This window comes from Drosophila willistoni, chromosome 3R, assembly GCF_018902025.1.
Source record: "Drosophila willistoni isolate 14030-0811.24 chromosome 3R, UCI_dwil_1.1, whole genome shotgun sequence".
Taxonomy (NCBI): domain Eukaryota; kingdom Metazoa; phylum Arthropoda; class Insecta; order Diptera; family Drosophilidae; genus Drosophila; species Drosophila willistoni.
Window position 1 is genome coordinate 20871955 of NC_061086.1, and position 18595 is coordinate 20890549.

General features: G+C 37.8%; 4 protein-coding genes across 4 annotated transcripts; 2 read left to right on the forward strand and 2 right to left on the reverse strand.

The window, feature by feature from the left end:
* Positions 1 to 325: 325 nt before the first annotated feature.
* On the forward strand, positions 326 to 7393 carry LOC6646919. Its single transcript, XM_002070421.3, has 2 exons — positions 326 to 516; positions 6005 to 7393. Exon 2 carries the CDS (start codon positions 6020 to 6022, stop codon positions 7202 to 7204), a length of 1185 nt encoding a protein of 394 aa, XP_002070457.1. The 5' UTR covers positions 326 to 516; positions 6005 to 6019; the 3' UTR covers positions 7205 to 7393.
* LOC6646918 (beta-mannosidase) lies at positions 7385 to 13549 on the reverse strand. The gene is made up of 9 exons (XM_002070420.4): positions 13197 to 13549; positions 12768 to 12902; positions 12189 to 12705; positions 12020 to 12116; positions 11651 to 11936; positions 8652 to 9131; positions 8167 to 8588; positions 7726 to 8106; positions 7385 to 7660 (listed from the first exon to the last, which is right to left on the reverse strand). Exons 1-9 carry the CDS (start codon positions 13363 to 13365, stop codon positions 7400 to 7402), a joined length of 2748 nt encoding a protein of 915 aa, XP_002070456.1. The 5' UTR covers positions 13366 to 13549; the 3' UTR covers positions 7385 to 7399.
* Positions 9445 to 10897, forward strand: LOC111519160 (ficolin-2-like). Its single transcript, XM_023178347.2, has 3 exons — positions 9445 to 9581; positions 9644 to 10533; positions 10609 to 10897. Exons 1-3 carry the CDS (start codon positions 9483 to 9485, stop codon positions 10727 to 10729), a joined length of 1110 nt encoding a protein of 369 aa, XP_023034115.2. The 5' UTR covers positions 9445 to 9482; the 3' UTR covers positions 10730 to 10897.
* A 711-nt stretch (positions 13550 to 14260) lies between the features above and the next one.
* LOC6646917 (beta-mannosidase) lies at positions 14261 to 17513 on the reverse strand. The gene is made up of 10 exons (XM_023178241.2): positions 17492 to 17513; positions 17282 to 17425; positions 16712 to 17219; positions 16568 to 16655; positions 16333 to 16507; positions 16164 to 16274; positions 15616 to 16101; positions 14912 to 15549; positions 14667 to 14849; positions 14261 to 14603 (listed from the first exon to the last, which is right to left on the reverse strand). The coding sequence occupies exons 1-10, from the start codon at positions 17511 to 17513 to the stop codon at positions 14331 to 14333; spliced, it is 2628 nt and encodes an 875-aa protein (XP_023034009.1). The 3' UTR covers positions 14261 to 14330.
* Positions 17514 to 18595: the final 1082 nt, after the last annotated feature.

Consider the following 18595-nt stretch of genomic DNA (forward strand, 5'->3'; position numbering starts at 1 on the left):
GTCTCTTATTTTCCAGAGCTCGAGCGCAATTTTGGATTGGCTTTTGTGTTAGGTCTGGGTCTCAGTCCCAGTCCCAGTCAGAGCTTTAGTCTCATTGTGTGTGTGTGTGTGAGTGTGCATTAGTTTTTGTTATTGTTTTTTGTATTGGTATGCGTTACCGTCTCTGCGGCTGTTGGCGTTCGCTTTGGCTTCGTCAGCGCCGTTGTCGGCCTCCAAACATATGTATACATAATAATTTTTTTTTGTTTTTTTACATTTTGCTGTCGTTTTTTCCAGCTCGATGCTTTTTTTTATTTTTTACTTGCAAGCAAAAGATTTTCATTTGCCGTCAGTTGGATTTCGGTTCGCGTTGCGATCTGTCGCACATTTCAGACGTAGTCGTTAAACAAAAAGCAAAAAAACCAAAAGAAAAAAAAAACACATCACATAAAATAAAACATCAACTAAACAAACTGAAACTAAATTCAAGGAGCTAATAAGATTGAATCAAGCAGCCAACTGGGTGGACATTGAAATGTAAGTTTGCTGTGGAACGTGATATGCGGCGTATACGTAATATCTGCATAAATAGTTTATTAGGTTTAGTTGTTTACATTTTGGGGTCTTGTGTGTTTTGGTTTGATAAGAATTTCGCTAAGCTAGACAGAGATAAGATGAAATCGAAAACCAGGTGGGGAATATCTATGTTGGGGCCGAGGGTAAATCCCCAATTTCAAAGCTAACTTCAATTTCAATTGTGATTTTAGCGACTCATCATCGTTCGCTGCTGCTTTGGAAATATAAAGTGCCGACAGATTTCACATTTCACACTCGCAGCGCCTACATACGGTTAGCTATAGTAAATCAAGAGGAAGTAAACCTTATGCATGCGTTCAAGTGACATTTAGGAGCTAAGATATCAAGCCCACGAACCTCTGAACCTTTGACTTGCCATATCTACATACATATATATGATGTATGTTGTAGTTGAGAAGAGTTTCACTTTCAATTGCGACACCTTTAAGTGAATGTGTGAGATGGACCTATCCTAAGCCGGAAAGTGCCCAAGTGCCTAGTCTTTGGCCGGCAATGAGTAACCAACATGTGTGTAATTAAAAAGGTGCTAGCAAAAAAAAAAAAAAAAACAACAAAACAAACCCAGCAACAAATGAAAGAAGAAAAAAAAATTGTTAATTTAATGTACTCTCAGTACAGCATCTTTTAAACTTTACGATCTTTCCAAAAATTTCACAATTCATACAGCGTACAGCAGAAAGTATGGATATATGAATGAAGATAAAAAAAGGCAACGAAAAACAAAAAACAAAAAAAAAATATCATGTAAAGTTTCTCAGTTTTTGGGTGGGAAATGTTAAGCACAACAAAAAGTAAAAGTGAAATTAATACAACACATCAGCAGTAGCAACAACAACAACAAATTACATTAACCGCAGTCACATTTGCATTTTGCACATGACAACAATAATAACAACAAGAGATCTATGTACCACAAAAAAAAAAAAAAATTACGGCAATCGTTGATAACAATGCCAGCGACCGTTCAATAGCCGCTTGACTTCACTTTGACTACCAATGAAATTCCCTCTCCATTTTGTCTTTTATCCAATTCCCCCTTCCCCAACTGAACTGCATTCAGGGCCATGTGGAGCAAGAGGAAGAGGAGTGGGAGGTGGCTCAATCGGAAACCAAGTCGAAGGCTACGGTTTGGGCTTTAATTTGTAGGCGTTACTATTTTCCAATTTTGGGCTTTTGTCTTGTCAAAAATCTCTTGGAAATGCTCGAAGGCATACGAGACTGATTTTTGATTGACAATCTGACAAGGGATCGCAATAAAGTTAATGGTGAGCACTTCCTCTCCTACTCCTCCTTACCAAACAGCCCCCTTTAAAGACTTACCTTGACGTTTTCGTTTTGTATGTCCATGACTTTAGATAATTGTTAACTCTTCTTCTTCTTCTCGGCATTCGAGTTAAAGAGTCAATGAACATGGGGCAAAAGTGATTTGAATTCAAGTTAAAGTTGAAACAATTTCACACAATTGCCTAGTGTATGTAATATCCAATTAAGTGGCAAATGCCATGCACTGCCACGCCTATCACCACGCCTCCCCATCCTATTATTTGCATTAAATGTGCGCCGTTGGTCGTTGCTCGTTTCGTTTTCTTTAGTATGCAAAAGGCAAGCCGTTCATTGATAGTTCAACTTAGTTAGATCAGAGTTACATGTAAGAGAGGGAGAGTGGTCGAAAGAAGGAGGGGGGCATAATCTGTAGAAAATGAAACAAATTGCACAAAAATATATAATTGCAGTTGGCATTTCAACATAAACAAAAAAAATCACCGTTGACCATTGTTATGACTTATGACTGTACGATAAATGACTTGGTCGCATTTCCTGCTCTTCACCCGAACTCCAAAAACCTCAAAATGATGTAATTTTCCCCCCTTCATCCTCCCTCCTCCCCCCCTCTACACCTAATTCAACAAAGACGATCAGCTGCTGCTGCTGCGTAGTGACATTGAAGCAACGCGTCGTCGTCGTCGTCGTCGTCGTTGTCTTCATCGCATTGGTAACATCGCCAGCTGCAGTTTTGCCGGCCAGCGGCCTAAAAACGCTGCTAAAGAGCCAAAAAAAAACAAACGAAAAAGAGACCAAGCGCTCAATAGCAACCATTGACTCTTGTCTGTGCAAAAAGCAAAACTTGTTTTCTGTGCCCAACGATCGCAACGATTTCATAACAAAAACACAAACAGCTCGGCATCTCTCTCTCTTTCTCTCTGTTTCTGTCTCTGGCGACCAAGTTCAATGGGGAGCACAGCCAAACCACCGCACCGCCGCACCACCGTCAGGCAGTCGGCCGCAACGAGTTGAAAGTGAAAGTCTCACAGCGCGGGGCGTTTTTAGTTATAATTTTTTTTTTCTTCATCATGTAGGCTCACGAGTCAGGCTCAACCTCAGCTTTTAGACTCAGCACTCAGAGAAGCTTGCCGCCCCCCCCCCCCCCCCCCCCCCCCCCGTCCAACGGTCCCCCCTTGTGGCAGTCGTGCCGTGAACTTTGCCGTGCAACATTTATTGAAATTGCAATTCACAATTTAGTTGATTGTTTCTTTCTTTTATTTTTTCCATTTTCTGCGCAGTTTTGTTGGTGGAAATATTTTCACTCATTAGTGGCTCATTGATTTGATGCCAGCGTAATACATATTGATGGGCAAAACCAATCAAATATCGAACAATAAACTCCCGCAAAACTCTCCAAATAGATCAAATAATCGCTTACCAATCCAATGTAAGTTGTAGCAAGCTTCGGGCAATTATTCTAGTTAAAAAGTGAAAAGTGATTAAAGGGTGTACAATTTCAGTATTATTTATTTATTGTTTGTTTGTTTACAAAACTTGTTTAAACAAAAAACGATTGCAAGTGATCCATAAGTATAAAGAACAACTTTAAACCAATTTAGACACTGGTCTGCGTGCATTATTTTTGAGTTTTTGGTTTTAGATGCTGGTAAATTAGTCTACTCTTCCTTGATTTGGTAAGAAGACTTTTAAAATAATCCGCAATCAATCATTATTTAAATTGAACAAGACTTTATTGAAGAATAGCTCCAAGGAAAGATCGAAAAATAATGGGAAACCCAAACTCAAAAAGACCTTTGGGTTTTTTTTTCACTCATTGGCCTCAAATCGGCTAACAAAAGATTTCCAAACAATTTTAAGCCAGGTCTATCTTTGGTCGTGCCGAAGTTTATACAACATATCAAGTATTTCTGTTACTCATTCCTTACCAAAACCTACCTAAGCAGTCGAATTTCCGCTTAATATCGGCCAACAAACTGGATCTTGAGAATCTGATCCATCTGAATCAAAATGAAGAATCTTTTATCTTTCTAAAGAGCTTTTAATATATGTTACCAACTTTTATGGTCTTTAATTATACCTAGTTTTATAGAACTGTTTGATTTGCGATAGCTTGAAGATATTTACATGCCAATCGGAAATTGACCCTCTAAGCCTTATGAGTTTTAATGCAATTGCAACTACAGGCTTTTGTTTTTTTTTATGCAAATAAACAAAAAAAGAAGATGAAAAATGCTACAATTTTGATAAGTTATATAAAAACCATAAAACGTCAACTAATCATCTGATGACCCTTCCCTATTTATGTCTTTGTATCTTTGCGCATTTCATATGACAATTTATTGCCCTCGGAGATGAAAAGTTTTCAAACATGTTGAACACGAAATGCTGGCAAATGTTGTTGTTGTTTCTTAGGTGTTAGGAAGCGCAATGCCAATAATTCGTCTAATGCAGTTAAGAGTTTTGACATTTTTGCCATGGTTGAGCGGGCGTGGCCGACACTGTTTGTCACCGCTCCCTCGTGTCGTTGGCCAAATAGTGTGATGCCGGCAACATTAGCTACAATCAAACAATTTCCTCATGCCAGTGCGGCAAACGAAAGTTGCGCCTTGCAATTTTTAATTGATGTTTCGCTTTCTGAACTCAACGCACCCAGCGCAGACACGCGAATGCAATAAAAACTTCGAAGTTGCCGATGCACTCAAGCAGCTTAACTCGGCCTGCTTGGTTGCCTGTCAATAATTAAATTAAGACTATCTTCATACCTACATACATACATGTGTATGTACGTACTTGCAACCGGCCGGCAGCAATGAGGGAAATCCGAAAAGGTGTTGAATGAAATCACAGACAAGTCACCGGCAAAATTGTTGATTTCCTAACAACGTGAAGCACGCATGCCGACAGAAGCAAACAAAACACAACCATTGAGAGCCCAACAATCAATCTCAACGAGGAGATGTCATTTCCACGACATTCAAGTGCCAAGGGCTTGGGTGCAAACCACTCGTAATAATAGAAATTGTAAACACATAAACAAATAAAAAAGAAACAAAGGTAGAAAACGCATTTCAATTGAATTTTCTACTTATTTTAGTCCATATATAAATATTTCTTTGAGCTTGCTATATCTTTTTTTGATTCAATCACGTCTGAGGAAAACTATGACTAAAATAACTTTCAAGTGGAACAATTAGAATCAAGCAAATCAATTGAAAAACTTAATGTAGAACGTATAAAATTTGAGATTCGTACCAACATATTGTCCAAGGGATTAGCCAGCTTTCAATTTAAAGGGTTCACTCAATTTTAAACTTAATTTTTTAAATAAATTTTTATTTCAAGTCCTAAAAAATGTTAAATACAATTTTATCTTTAAATGAATTATTAAAACAACAATTCAGAAAATGTATAAAACTATGAGTTCTTAAAAAAAAAACCATAAAATTCTATGCCCATACCTGGGCAATACAAATATAAGGCTTTGATGTTGCCCCAATACTCCTATAAACCCTTTAAAAAATTGTAAGCCTAGTCAAGTTAAGAAAAGCTGTTTACCAAAAATATTTAATTCATTACTCATTATCATAGTGGAGCCAATTAAAATTATGATTTTGCCCAAATGTTTTGGGTCTTTCTAATTAACTGTAGGGTGTTAGATTTCTTTAACAGCAACAGCAAGTAAATTGAATTTCCCAAATTAGTAGGACTGTATTGACATAAAAAAAGTATTTTTGAATATTGGATTTTCCAAGTGATAAAACAAGAACTAAGTTTTTAATTGCAAGTTGTATTCTTTTAACTAATTTCTTTATATATACATTTGTTTCTATATAAATACATTTATTTTTGAGATAGCTGACAATTAATTAGGTTGAAGTGCATTAAATAAGCAATCTAATTAATTTATTTATTTGATTGTGAACAACAATCAACAACAACAACGAAAGCTTACTTATAAAAATGAGATTAAAGTATACAAAAGATTGTCAAGAATTTTAGATTTTGCAATGAACAAATGTTTAAAGGATGTCAATATATTTTAATTGTTTTTCTTACTGATAAACACTATAGTTTATAATAGCTTATTATAGGCAACTTTCCTACTGAATAAATATACCTAATAATAATAATTTTTGTTTTCTAGCTCATTCGCCAGAAGATGACAGCAACAAACACTCGAGGGCTTAGTGCTCTAGTCCTGATAGTCACATTGGGCTTGGCCCTTGCCAGCAACGACAAGGCGAATGGCCAGTTTAGTGTAACCGGCAAGCCGTCCTTGCTGCGAACAGAGCTACGTTTTGGCCGCAATCTCGATCCCTCCAAGGTTCGAGTGGTGAATGTCAAGTCCAGTAAGGGAGACAATGTGGAAATTCTTGTTGGCAAGAATAGTCGCAAGGCAAGGGCCGAGGAGGCAGCCGAATCCTTTTTTGTGCGCAGTTCAGATGTGAAACGGCCAGTGATTCAACCTAAAAGCAATGCCAGTGGACGACAACTCAGTTTCGAGCATAGTCCTGCCCTGCTGAAGCAGAGTGAACTGGCCCAGGAGATGAACTCATACCGTCAGAGGAAGGCGGAAGCTGAGCAGCGACAGGCCAAGCTTATACAGCTGCAATTGGCCAAGGCTCAGAGCAAGGTGCTGGAGCAATCTGCATGGGACAATAACTCCCGGCGAGGTCGACAATTGGCTGGTTCGGATGCTGCCGCTTGGCAACCTGTTTACCTGCAAGCTCAACCCACACGCAACAACTTCTCCTTTGCCCCAGTTGAACGTCAGTGGCAACCATTTGCCTATGCCGGTTCAGTTCAGGATACCCAGCCAAGAGTTTTACGACATGCTCAACCTTCAGCCATAAGTTTTCCCCTACAGGACATGCAGTACGCCGCTTCCGAGCCGGTTCAATATGTGGACAGAAGTCGGGATACTCGCGCCTATGCCAGCAGCAGCAGCAGTGGATCGGGTTCAGGACAGAGAATCCGTCCTCAGAATATCATTACCAAGCATAACTATAACGCTTTGCCACAGAAATCCAAATATGTCACATATATGCCACATTCGGTGGTCGTCACTGCAAGTGCAGGTGTGGCTACGCCCTCAGCTACACCAACCCGCCGATCGGCGTATGTGAAGGGAAATGGAAGTCCACATCGCAATCCAATTGGCCAAAGCACACACAGCGTGGTCGATGGCCCAGCCGTGACCCTCATCGAGGGAGTTCGTATGCCCGACACACCTGAGGATAGAGTTAAGACCTGGCGCAATGCGCGAGTCCTTAACAATCAGTTAGTGCCATATCCAGAAGGATATACGCCGCCGCGTGTCCAGATGCCCAGTTTCGATAGATAGAGACAGAGTTGTTGGCAATGGGCAACAATTGGATTTCGGGTGCTTCATGGTTAACTACAAAACGTGTTGGGATGCCAGACCTCACACTTTATATAATATACAAATTTATATATATATATATATATTTATTGATTTATTGTCTAATTTCTAAGTTATTTATAAATGTTTCATTAAACTTGTAAAAAGGAATATCATCTATGGCATAAACTGATTGACTGTCAGCACTCTAAAGTCCGACTTGCGGAGTAGGCGATAACAAGTGCTGCTATCGAAGACTACATAAATGGAATGAATTGGTGTCGTTTGCATATATCCATTCTCGGAGAGCCGATAGCGATCAGGTTTCAAAAGTTCTATATAGACAAAGGCAGCAGGACGTTTCACCTGAATGGTAAGGCTAATGCTATTGCGTACAACATTGCCAGTTGTGATGCAGCTGCGTGAGCTGATTTCAAACTAAACAGTAGAATAAAATGAATTTTAAATCGGTTAGACAGTATATAGATTTTTTGAATAGTTACCTCAAGATCAGGATCGGTGAGTCCCACAGCTGTGCCTAAATGGGCAGGGAAGAAATAGGTGCGTGACAGAACCTCGTCATGGCGACACAATTGAAACTCGAAAAAGGCATTTTGTTTGGTGAATTCACCTTGCAGCCAATCCGCCAGCTGTATCACTTTATCATATTGCACACCATTCGGACGTAGAGTAACATCCCACTCGGTTGAATAACGTGGCAGTAACTGTGTCCATTTGTGAATGTTGGCAACAACCTTTAAACCATTTGTATCGACTTCCAGCTCATCACAAATCAGTGAAATATTCAGGGAATTTGTGGTATTTTCATATAGAGCCACAATGGCAGTGGGAGCCAGAAATTCACGTGCCCAATAATGCAAAAGCTACAATGCAAAAGCAAAAGGTTATTTCAATGGGAAAATGATTGGCGGTAAGCAACTTGCCTTCCAATTGCCATAGGAATCAATGCCAGACCATGAGGGTGCCACCCAAATGTCATTTAATTGCCAATATAGAGCACCCATGGTATTGTGATTTGTGTCTCGTAAGCTACGATATAGTTCCGTTTCCACCTTGGTGGACATGGCTTGGGAAATTTGACTAAAGTATATCAAGGCCTCAACATAATTGTCATCCTCGGGCAGTGGCAATGGGAAATGCTTTTCCACTACAGTAAGAATAGGCAATATGCCCTCGATATGGTGCTCACGATGGTTGATTAAAGTAAGAAGATCTTCATCGTCTTTCTTACTACGATCCCATGAGTTTTGGCCTGGTAGACTCTGGAATCCGTATTCGCTGACGAAACGGGAGCGTGGGTATATTGCCGGATTCCAAGCATCTTGTGAGGTATCATAAAAGTGTACTAATAAGAAAAAAATTAAAGAAAATTAATATTTTACAATTTTTGAGTGTTCATATCCTTTACCGTCTCCATAGTTGTTGTTTTGCGGGAATGGCGAAATATAATTATCTTCAGCACTTTTCTTGCCATTTGATGGCGAAGAAACTAGCGGTTCCGGACGTGATTTATGCGACACTTGTTTCAGTTCGTGTATCACATTAGCCAAATAAAGTTTACGATATTCCTCCTTAAAACGATCTAGATCGTAAAATGTATCATACCAATCTTGGACCAGTGCCGCCTCGTTCTCATTATTGGTGACAAAGATAGCAACGCTGGGATGATGAGCAATGCGTTTGGCATTCTGAAGCACCTCCTCCCGCACCGAAGCCAGAAAGTCAGCTTCCACCGGGTACATGGCACAGGCAAACATCATATCCTGCCATATAAGGAGGCCTAGACTATCGGCGAGATCGTAAAAGTAATCAGACTCATAGACACCGCCGCCCCAAACTCGCAGCATATTCATGTGAGCTTCTTTGGCGGAATGCAACAGGTAGCTAACTGTACAATTAAATAATATATATAATCGATTAAAATAAATATTATAAACAAATAAATAACAGAGATAAGAAACAAATTTTCACAAGAAACCTTATGAGAACAAAATTTTGCTATTGCAAGCAAAATTTATAGAAATCCATTCAAACGTATTTGAATTTCCTATTAAAAATAAGTAATTTTGTTCAGTTTTTCGTTCCAAATCTTATCTCAAAATTGCAACACATGTAAGATTTTAATGAATATTTGAGAACTTTAATCATTGCTTTCTGAGACATTCCCTCGTTTAGACGTATAAGTTGAGACTTTTTGAAAAATATATTAAACCTAAACTGTTTTGGAATTCTTGCCAAAATGAATCCTCAAAGTGTTGTTTCGTTTTGGGTCCTTTGTCTCCTTTTTGTATCTCAGCAAGTGACGTCTTCATCCCCTTTATTAATTAATGATCTTGGAGTGAGTAGATAAGTGATTATAGTAAAGTGAAATAACTTTGATTAACTTTGATCCGTTGATAGAATTGCGGATTACAGCTCACACATCACATGACAAGAATTGATGATCTCATCACGTATATAATGACAAAGCAAAGAGATGAAATAGACGAAGTTAAATTTATCGCATTGAATAATGAAAATGATTTAAAAAATCAAATTGAGGAGTTACAGAAAATTGTGATAAATTATGTAGATCCAACGGGACAGAAAACTAGAATACAATCAAAAATAGAAGAGAATTTGGAAAGACAAATAGAAAACTTGAAAGAAACATATAGCCGTGAAATTAAAGAATTAAATTCTGAATTTTCGTCTATTAAAAAACAATTAAAAGAATTTCAAGCTCAGTTGTCTGATCAAAATCATTTACTTGAAAGATATTCTCTTCAACTGAATCAAACAGAGAAAAGGTTACCAAAAGGTTGCAATGGACTCTCATCGCGAATTCATACAATTAAACTGGATGGAATTGATCCATTTCCTGCTCTTTGCAACAGAGATATAGAAGGTGGTGATTGGATAGTAATTCATAAACGATTTGATGGTAGTGAAAATTTTAAAAGAACTTGGACTGAGTATCGAAATGGTTTCGGTAACCAAACGGGAGAGTTCTTCATTGGTCTCGAGAAACTGCATCGAATAACCAATTCTGAAACCCACGAACTGTATGTCCAAATGGAATATTTCAATGGAAGTTTTAAATTTGCTAATTATGATTATTTTAAAATTGGCAATGAAAGCACAAAATATGTATTAGAGTCGGTGGGCAAATTTATAGGAACAGCTAATAATAGAATGAATTATAATTTAAATCAGAAATACTCTACATTTGATCAGAACAACGATGAAGACGCCATCTATAATTGTGCAGAAGATAATGGTGCCTGGTGGCATAGGCATTGTAGTTATGTGTAAGTACACAATTGAATATTTTCTACTACTTCTAAAAATTAACCGATGTGATATTTTTTGTGTATAATTTTCAGCCAACTCAATGGAATATATTCTAAAGAGGACACCGATGATTGGAGCAGTATGAGCTGGGAACAAGGTGCAATTACTCTGAAATCTGCCCAAATGCTTATCCGACCAATATCGAATGTTTGATCGTACAAAAATCAACGGAAAGTCTGAAAAAATGTTTACATATGTAAAATTTAACATCGGTACACTCAACACTCAACATTTTTCTTAAGTGACACCTTTAATTAATTTGTACTAAAGTTAGCCCAAATTATGATCTAATAAAAATATATTGAAAAGATTGGAACTTTAGGAAAACCTGATTTTTTACGCTTTGGGATTTGGCGTTTGCTTTTGGCCGAAAAAATCTGAAAAATGGAGCTTAATTTTTGAAGTAGAACTAATAATTTTCTTTTCAATTGATAACAATTTTCGCAAAGGAACTGAAGCAAAAATGTTTAAGAATCAATTAACTAGGTGTTCTTACAAATCTCGACTCTTAAGTACTTAAATTAAAAAACTATCAGACTATTGAAGATAAAGCCACTAAATTTAATAAGCATTTTCTTGAAATATCTATGTACAAAAGGCATTTGTTCTTTGGTTGTACATAAGTTCTCCAATCTAAGCTATATAATATCCTGTTTTCCAGTTAATAGAAAATATACTTTAACATTTAATTTTGTAATACAAAAACTACGAAAGAAACAATATATATATATACATAGATACGACTTTAAATAATCGCGCTTATATAGCTAAAAATACTTGAAAATTTATAGGAACCTGTGTGACAAATAACAAATGAGGATAAAGAATTCATTTAAGAGGTGTGTTAAAACAAAAAAACACTTTTCAAGTACCATAATCGTTTCTAGAACGACAAATCTTATCTAGACGATTTAAGTAAAGCGTTACAACGATTTTATATATGCGATTACAAGAGCCCGTGGAACGTTTAATCCAATTTCCCATTCAGACTTTGATAATTTTACCAACTGATTTCCTACTTCTAATAGTGAAATGTATTACTTTTTGCCGATTAATAACTGATTTTGTACTTACTCTCCTCATTCGTTTGATTTTCGGGTAGTATGTGGGAAGGTATATAATTGGTACCCTTCATGAACATATCGATGCCATTGACACGAAAGAAAAATGTATTCCCAGTGCCATCTGGAGTGGGATCTTCGACCAGTTCAAGTGTACGAAAGCCCACGCGAAGAGTCTTTTGTGATTTGGATTTGGAACGCAAGTTGGCCCCATCCTTTAACCAGGTGGTAAGTGTTAAGTGCAATGGATATAGCTTTTGCTCGCCATAGCCATTGGGCCACCAGGTAACAACTTTCTCCTACAAATTGGCGGTAAAATAATTGCCCATGACACAGTTAGAAGCCCGATAAATTGCCGGCCAATTACCGGTGTGGTACTCACAATTGGAACTGCCACATCGAATTCAATTGATGGCGACAAGTAACTAATGGGATCCACGGTGTAATTGTCAATGACAATCGGTTTATCCAGTAGTTCGCTGCAAGCAATTACTCAGTCATGTGAGACTGTTTCGTTTCAATCTTATGTACTTATATCAAGGTCTACTTACACGGCATAGAAGACAAGACGGGCATAGAAATTCTTGCGGCCCAGCACATTCAAATAGCAGGTGACATGCATGTTCCACACCCCATCTTGGTCATTGCGAGCGATATCAATGTCAACGTCTCGTATGAGAGCCACATCGTATATCTCCAATTCCACATTCTTCCAAATGCCCATTGAGGGAGCAGCTAAACCCCAATCCCAAGAGAAGCTGGCCTGCATTTTACGCAGCATATTCATATGGCACTCGCCCTTATAATTAGCATGAGGACAGTCTGGTGGAACACTGCGTCCAGCTGCATCCAGGATTTTCGCCTTGGCCAATGCTGCTAGTACAGGTGATGTTATCTCAACCTCCAATTCATTTTCTTCCTCCAGTATTGAAGTGACATCGTAGGTATAGCGTACAAACATATTATCCGTACGTCCAAGTAGACGATGATTTAAACGTATTTCGGCTATGGTATCGATGCCATGGAATGTTAGATTGATGTGAGCATCCTTATAATGTTGCACATCGACTAGAAATAAGTTTAAAAGTATATATCAATTACTTCTGATATTTTATGTATCTTTTACTTACACGGAAAACTCTTTGTATAGGTGAAATTATCGTAGCTGAGCCATCGAAGATTTATATCGTTATAGGACTCGAGAATGTCATTGCCAAACACACTGTAGATACCCGAGGGCAAAGATACTCCTGACTCTTTTAAAGCTGTAAAAAATAAGCAGCTAAATGATCTGAAGTACCTTCCTTTTCACACTTGAAAGGAACCGCGATAATAATTTCTCAAGATTGGTAACAAAAACACAAAATAACGAATGCGCCCACTTTTCTCAACAAAATGCTGATTATTTTCTTTTCTAATCGTGAGTGAGTTTATTTACTCTTTTATGGTCATATTTCCAAGTAGTAAGTAGCTTTGTGTGGGTAAGCACCTACATACGTATACCATAGAAATAAATACACAAAAGCGTCTCTATGCAGGACTTTAATTCGTATACTTACTGCCATTCTGATTAGCTATACTCCAATTGTTATTCAGCTCAATAACTTCAACATAATCCCCTTGAACGGTCGATCCCCCAAGGCATATATATAGCACTAATGCCACCAAGATGCAGCAGCTGGCGCTTCCCACAAAGAATTTGCAACATGGCCCACACCCTACGCCCATTTCACGCACGTTTTGGTACTTTTTCACTTTTGATTTATATAAACATTTATAAATTTAAGTAGCGTTTGGTATTTTTAATGAATTATTATATCAATTATATTAGCGGTAATCACGCTACCCCTCCACACAGTACCGATCAACGATAAAAATGATGTGAAGTTGAGTCCTCCTCCGTTGGGCAGTGCAAATTCGACTGGGGCGCTCCACGATTGCGATCACGATTCTATATAAAATGTGTATAGGTGAGAGAGACACAGAGAGAGAGAGAGCGAGAGAGGTAGAGTAGGATAGTGGGAGAGTGAGAAGTGCTGATAATGAAATCGACTCTATGAAAGACATCAGCTGTTCAATGAGAAGGCAGGCCAACAACCAAAAGAAAGCCGCAGAGCGATAGAGTGAGAGAGAAGTGGGAAAAAATTGAGAGAGTTATATGTGTGGGTGTGTGTGTGTGATAGAGAGAGAGAAAGAAAGAGAGAGAGATTAGGCTATCTAAGCGCAGTGGCGTGCATAGTGAATTAAGCAATGTTTTCATTATATATTTAGAAACTCCTAAAATATTTATAACAGTCAATGAAACAAAACTAACAAAAACTATGTGTATATCAAATCATATCAATTCCATTCATATATGTACAGGAAAAGGGTGAAGATATCCAACATCCATAAAAGAGCTAGCCCCTCTAAATAACAACTAAAATGTTTGTTATCAGACGCCAAAATACCAGCCAAAGTGTAGTAAATAAACATTTTAGACCAGATTTTATAATAAACTTTGCGAAAACAATATGAAGCTGTCTTAGAAATTTTCCATCACATGGAGGATCGGTTGTGTAATTTTAAAAACAAACACTAACTGTAAGAAAAAACTAACTAAAATAATTGCTTGTGTCAAATGTTTAAAATAATTTGAAATCTTTGATATATTTATGTTGCAATGAATGCTTTTATTAATTTTCATCCATTGATTAAATCATATATTGATTCATAGTGTATACTCGGATATTCGCCTCGGTAATGGTTAAACAAACTTTATCATTTTCAAACTCCAGGTGTACACTTTGTCTAGGCACCGTCTGGGTAAAGCCATTAGTTGAGAACTTGTGCCTTTCATCCACATAATCCGGATGCGAAAATTCCAAATATACAAATAGTGCCGGATACTTGACAGTGATGCGCAGTGTAAAATTATTCCGATACGGGGATCTAGCAGTGCTGCAATCGATTCCGACTACTTCAATCTGTTTGAAAGATGGAAAAGTAGGTTGAGGATAATGATATAATCAGCAACAGATGTTAATTACCGCCAATTCAGGATCCATCATGCCCTTAATATTTTTTATAGCAACTGGATAGAAATAATTGCGAGCGATCAACTCATTGTCGCTATCTTCCACAACAATTTCGAAGAAAACCTCTGCCTTTGTATAGCTCTTATCCAACACCGACTCCATTGGAATGTTTAGATGATCGATACCGTTTGAACCCTACCATGAAGATATACACTATTATCGTCTGTAAATGTAAATGAATTCTAATAGCGTCTTACCAATCCACTAGCTCGGCCAATCTCCTTTTTAAAGAAAATATCTGTCCACGTATAAGTCTTGAAGGTAACATTAAAGAGCTGGATGTCCAAGTGCTCTGCATAATCTTCTCGAGTAAGGGTTACATTCAGCTGGTCATTGGCCTCGTCGTACAGTGTTATGACTGATGTGGGTGCTAAGAAATCCTTGGCCCAGTAATAGACCATCTTGTAGTTGCCATAGAAATCAATGCAGGACCAGGTGGGGCCAACCCAAACATCATTTAGTTGCCAGATCAGTGCTCCCATTGTCTGATTACCTGTGCGAAGACTTCGGAATAGTTCCACAGCCGTTTTGGATGTCATGGCCTGGGCTAATTGACTGAAGTAGATAAACTCATCGATATTCTCGTCCCAAGTTTGGAGATAGAATGGCAATTGATAGGCAATTAAACGCAACAGAGGTATAAATCCTTTGGGATCATGTTGACGACTTCGAATAAGAGATGCTATATTCTCATTTGACCAACTGACATTGGTACCCAAAGCCCGCTGCCATGTATGGAGCATGGGCAAACTAGCGTAACCGACCTCGGAAATGAAACGAGCTCGAGGATAGATATCTGCTCCATAACCATCTTTTTCATCATCCCAGAAGTGAACTAAATAATAGAAAATAATTATAATTTTTGCTAAATATTGACATTATTAAAACGTTTCAATCTTACCATCACCATAGTTAGTACTCTGAGGATCCTTGGCCAGTTCTTTGGCTGATTCTGTAATACCCAACGAGGGGGTAGAGATCATAGGTCCTGGCCGAGGATTAAAGTCATTGCGAGAAATAATGCTCAGCTCATGTTTGAGGGTGCCCATGAATAAAATCTTGTATTCATTTTCCAGGCGAGTTGCATTTGCTCCGAATTCAGAGCGATTCTTAACCAAAAACAATTCAATCTCATTATTGAGGACAATCAATGACAAACTGGGATGATGAGCAAGTCTCTGAGCATTTTGTGCTGCCTCCATAGAGGCAGATGCTACAAATTCATCCGTAACAGGATATGCTGCCGCATTAAACGCCATATCCTGCCATACCAATAATCCATATTCGTCAGCTAAATTATAGAATATATCCGATTCATATAAGCCTCCGGCCCAGACTCGAATCATATTCATGTTCACCTCACGTGCCGACTTTAGCAAATGTTTTACTAAAGAAAATTGAAATCATTATTCTACCAATTCCCTTAACTTTAACCATTTCAATATTTACCCGTATCTTCGGTGGTTGAAAGTTCCGGCAAAGTGTTTGCTGGAACATAATTAGCTCCTTTTATGAAAATGGGATGGTCATTTACTCGAAAGAAGAATGTTCGCCCAATGGCTAAAAAAAAAATACCAAGGATTAATATGAAATCGCCGAGCGGAATAGATTTACTCACTGTCCTCGTCCTCGACCAACTCAATTGTACGAAAACCGATCTTCAGTAGTTTCTGAGATTCAGTGCGGGAACTTAAGACGGGTCCATCTTCGCTGCTGAAACTATTTAGGCGAAAAAGAACTGGATAAAGCTTCTGCTGGCCATAGCCATTGGGCCACCAGAGAGTTACACGATCCTAAACGAAAATAATTTGCCATTGCTTGCAAGATTATTGAGTTATATGTATATAGCTTACTTGAGGAATTGGTATTTTGAATTCTATGATAGGCGAAGCATAATGAACTTTTTGCTGAATCAGTTTGAATGGTTCATCCAATAGTTCACTGTAGAAATGAAATTAAAGAGATTTATTGACTTAGCTTTAGTATATTTCACTTACCTAACAAAAACTAATAAATTCACATAAAAGTTTTCTGTTGACGGAGTGCTTAGAAAGGCACGGCAATCCATTATCCAATGAGTTTCATTTCGATTGATGGCCACGTCCACATCACGAAGAATAGCCACCGTATAGTACTCAATGGCCACAGGCTTCCAAATCCCTGATGATAGGGCCGTTGGATTCCATTCGCCACCAAAACTCATTTGCATTTTACGCAACATGTTTCGATGGCATTCAACATCTCCTCGGGAACGTGGGCAACTGATTGGTAACACTCCATCTAACTCTTCGGCACGAGCCTTCGCTTCTTTCAAAGGAGAAAGTATCACGATTTCCAAGGTATTCTGACCTGGACTAGGCCGTAGTAGATGACCCACAGCGAAGGAATAACGCACAAACATGTTATTCGTTTCACCCAATAGTTCATCATTTAGATACACCTTGGACAAGGTATCAATTCCATGAAGTGTCAAATTGACCAGACTATCGTCACCCAGTTCATAGCCTTGAAAATTGTGCAATTAATTGAAGCGGGAAAATGCGAAAATAAAAGTATTATCTACTCACTATCAAAGGTCGTTTTATATATCCATGTTTCATTCGCTATCCAACGTAGGTTAACATCATTGCGACCAATCAGCACATCGCCATAAAGACCCTTTAATTCTGTGTAAACACCTGAAGGGATCTTCGATACGTCAATCTGCAATGCTACAAATTCATTTTACCTCATTATATACATACGAAGAAAACTGAAAGCAATCGATCTTAAATCACAGAAATCATAGTCAGTAAACATTTGGGTGAAAAACTTAGGGGTCCTTGAGTAATTTGATTTTGTAAATAGCACATCAACACTCCAGTATAATTATACTATATATATGTGCAAGCTTGAAATGCTTCTTACATTTAATTATTGTTAAAATAAAAATATGCACATTCCAAGAAATGGAAAATTACAAAAAATTCTCTATTTATTGTTTATTAATTATACAAATTAAAGCCCAGTTTTATCTTTCGCGAAGTCTCCTAGAAACAACTATATGAGATTTCTAAGTATTTAGAAACAATCAGCACATCGCCATAAAGACCCTTTAATTCTGTGTAAACACCTGAAGGGATCTTCGATACGTCAATCTGCAATGCTACAAATTCATTTTACCTCATTATATACATACGAAGAAAACTGAAAGCAATCGATCTTAAATCACAGAAATCATAGTCAGTTGCATTTACAACCAATTAATTAGTTTCATTGTATGGTATATCAACAAGCAAACGTCAATATTGAGTTTCTAATCTTATCATAGACAACAAGCAATGCTAAAATTTGTTTTTGTTTTTATTTTTGATGGCGAGTCTTGGTCTGGTCGATTTGCCAATGATTCAATCGAAGTAATCCAAGCAATTATAACTGAAAAAATAAATCCAATGACACACATATAACGAATTTTGTCCACTTACAGGAGCTGGTATTTCTCAGTGTCCACTTGGTCAACTCTTCGACAAGCACAGTTTTTCCATTGATTTCCCGAAGGCTCAAGAAGAGAAGAAAACATTGACAAAGTAATGTGAACATATTTAATTGGTTTTTCGACAATTGATCGCACGATCGATTAACATATTGCTTATAGAAACTCATACACTCTTTGGTTTTAATTAAAATCTTATCACAGTTTTTCTGCCGTTCAATAATTTTCTATAGTTAAAAGCACACGTTAACGCACCGGAATCCCATTGAGTACTGAATGCTTGAAGCAATTCATAGAACCGTTTCACTGATAAACTTATCTCTCTACGGTCTGATTTTGTGGTGATATTGTGGTGAAATCGTTATGGTATACGGTTTGGATACGGAGTTATAAACGGCTAACGGCGTAA

Bases quoted from the DNA above. Each gene is read 5' to 3' on its own strand.
- LOC111519160 (XM_023178347.2), top strand. From the start codon at position 9,483: ATGAATCCTCAAAGTGTTGTTTCGTTTTGGGTCCTTTGTCTCCTTTTT. The intron at 9,582-9,643 runs GTGAGTAGATAA...ATCCGTTGATAG, and splicing joins TATTAATTAATGATCTTGGA to AATTGCGGATTACAGCTCAC. The intron at 10,534-10,608 runs GTAAGTACACAA...TATAATTTTCAG, and splicing joins CATAGGCATTGTAGTTATGT to CCAACTCAATGGAATATATT.
- LOC6646917 (XM_023178241.2), bottom strand. From the start codon at position 17,513: ATGTTTACTGACTATGATTTCT. The intron at 17,220-17,281 runs GTGAGTAGATAA...ACAATTTTCAAG, and splicing joins ATATAAAACGACCTTTGATA to GCTATGAACTGGGTGACGAT. The intron at 15,550-15,615 runs GTAAGATTGAAA...TCTATTATTTAG, and splicing joins GAGTACTAACTATGGTGATG to TTCACTTCTGGGATGATGAA.
- LOC6646919 (XM_002070421.3), top strand. From the start codon at position 6,020: ATGACAGCAACAAACACTCGAGGGCTTAGTGCTCTAGTCCTGATAGTC.
- LOC6646918 (XM_002070420.4), bottom strand. From the start codon at position 13,365: ATGGGCGTAGGGTGTGGGCCATGTTGCAAATTCTTTGTGGGAAGCGCC. The intron at 12,903-13,196 runs GTAAGTATACGA...TATTTTTTACAG, and splicing joins TATAGCTAATCAGAATGGCA to CTTTAAAAGAGTCAGGAGTA. The intron at 7,661-7,725 runs GTAACTATTCAA...TCTACTGTTTAG, and splicing joins TCACCGATCCTGATCTTGAG to TTTGAAATCAGCTCACGCAG.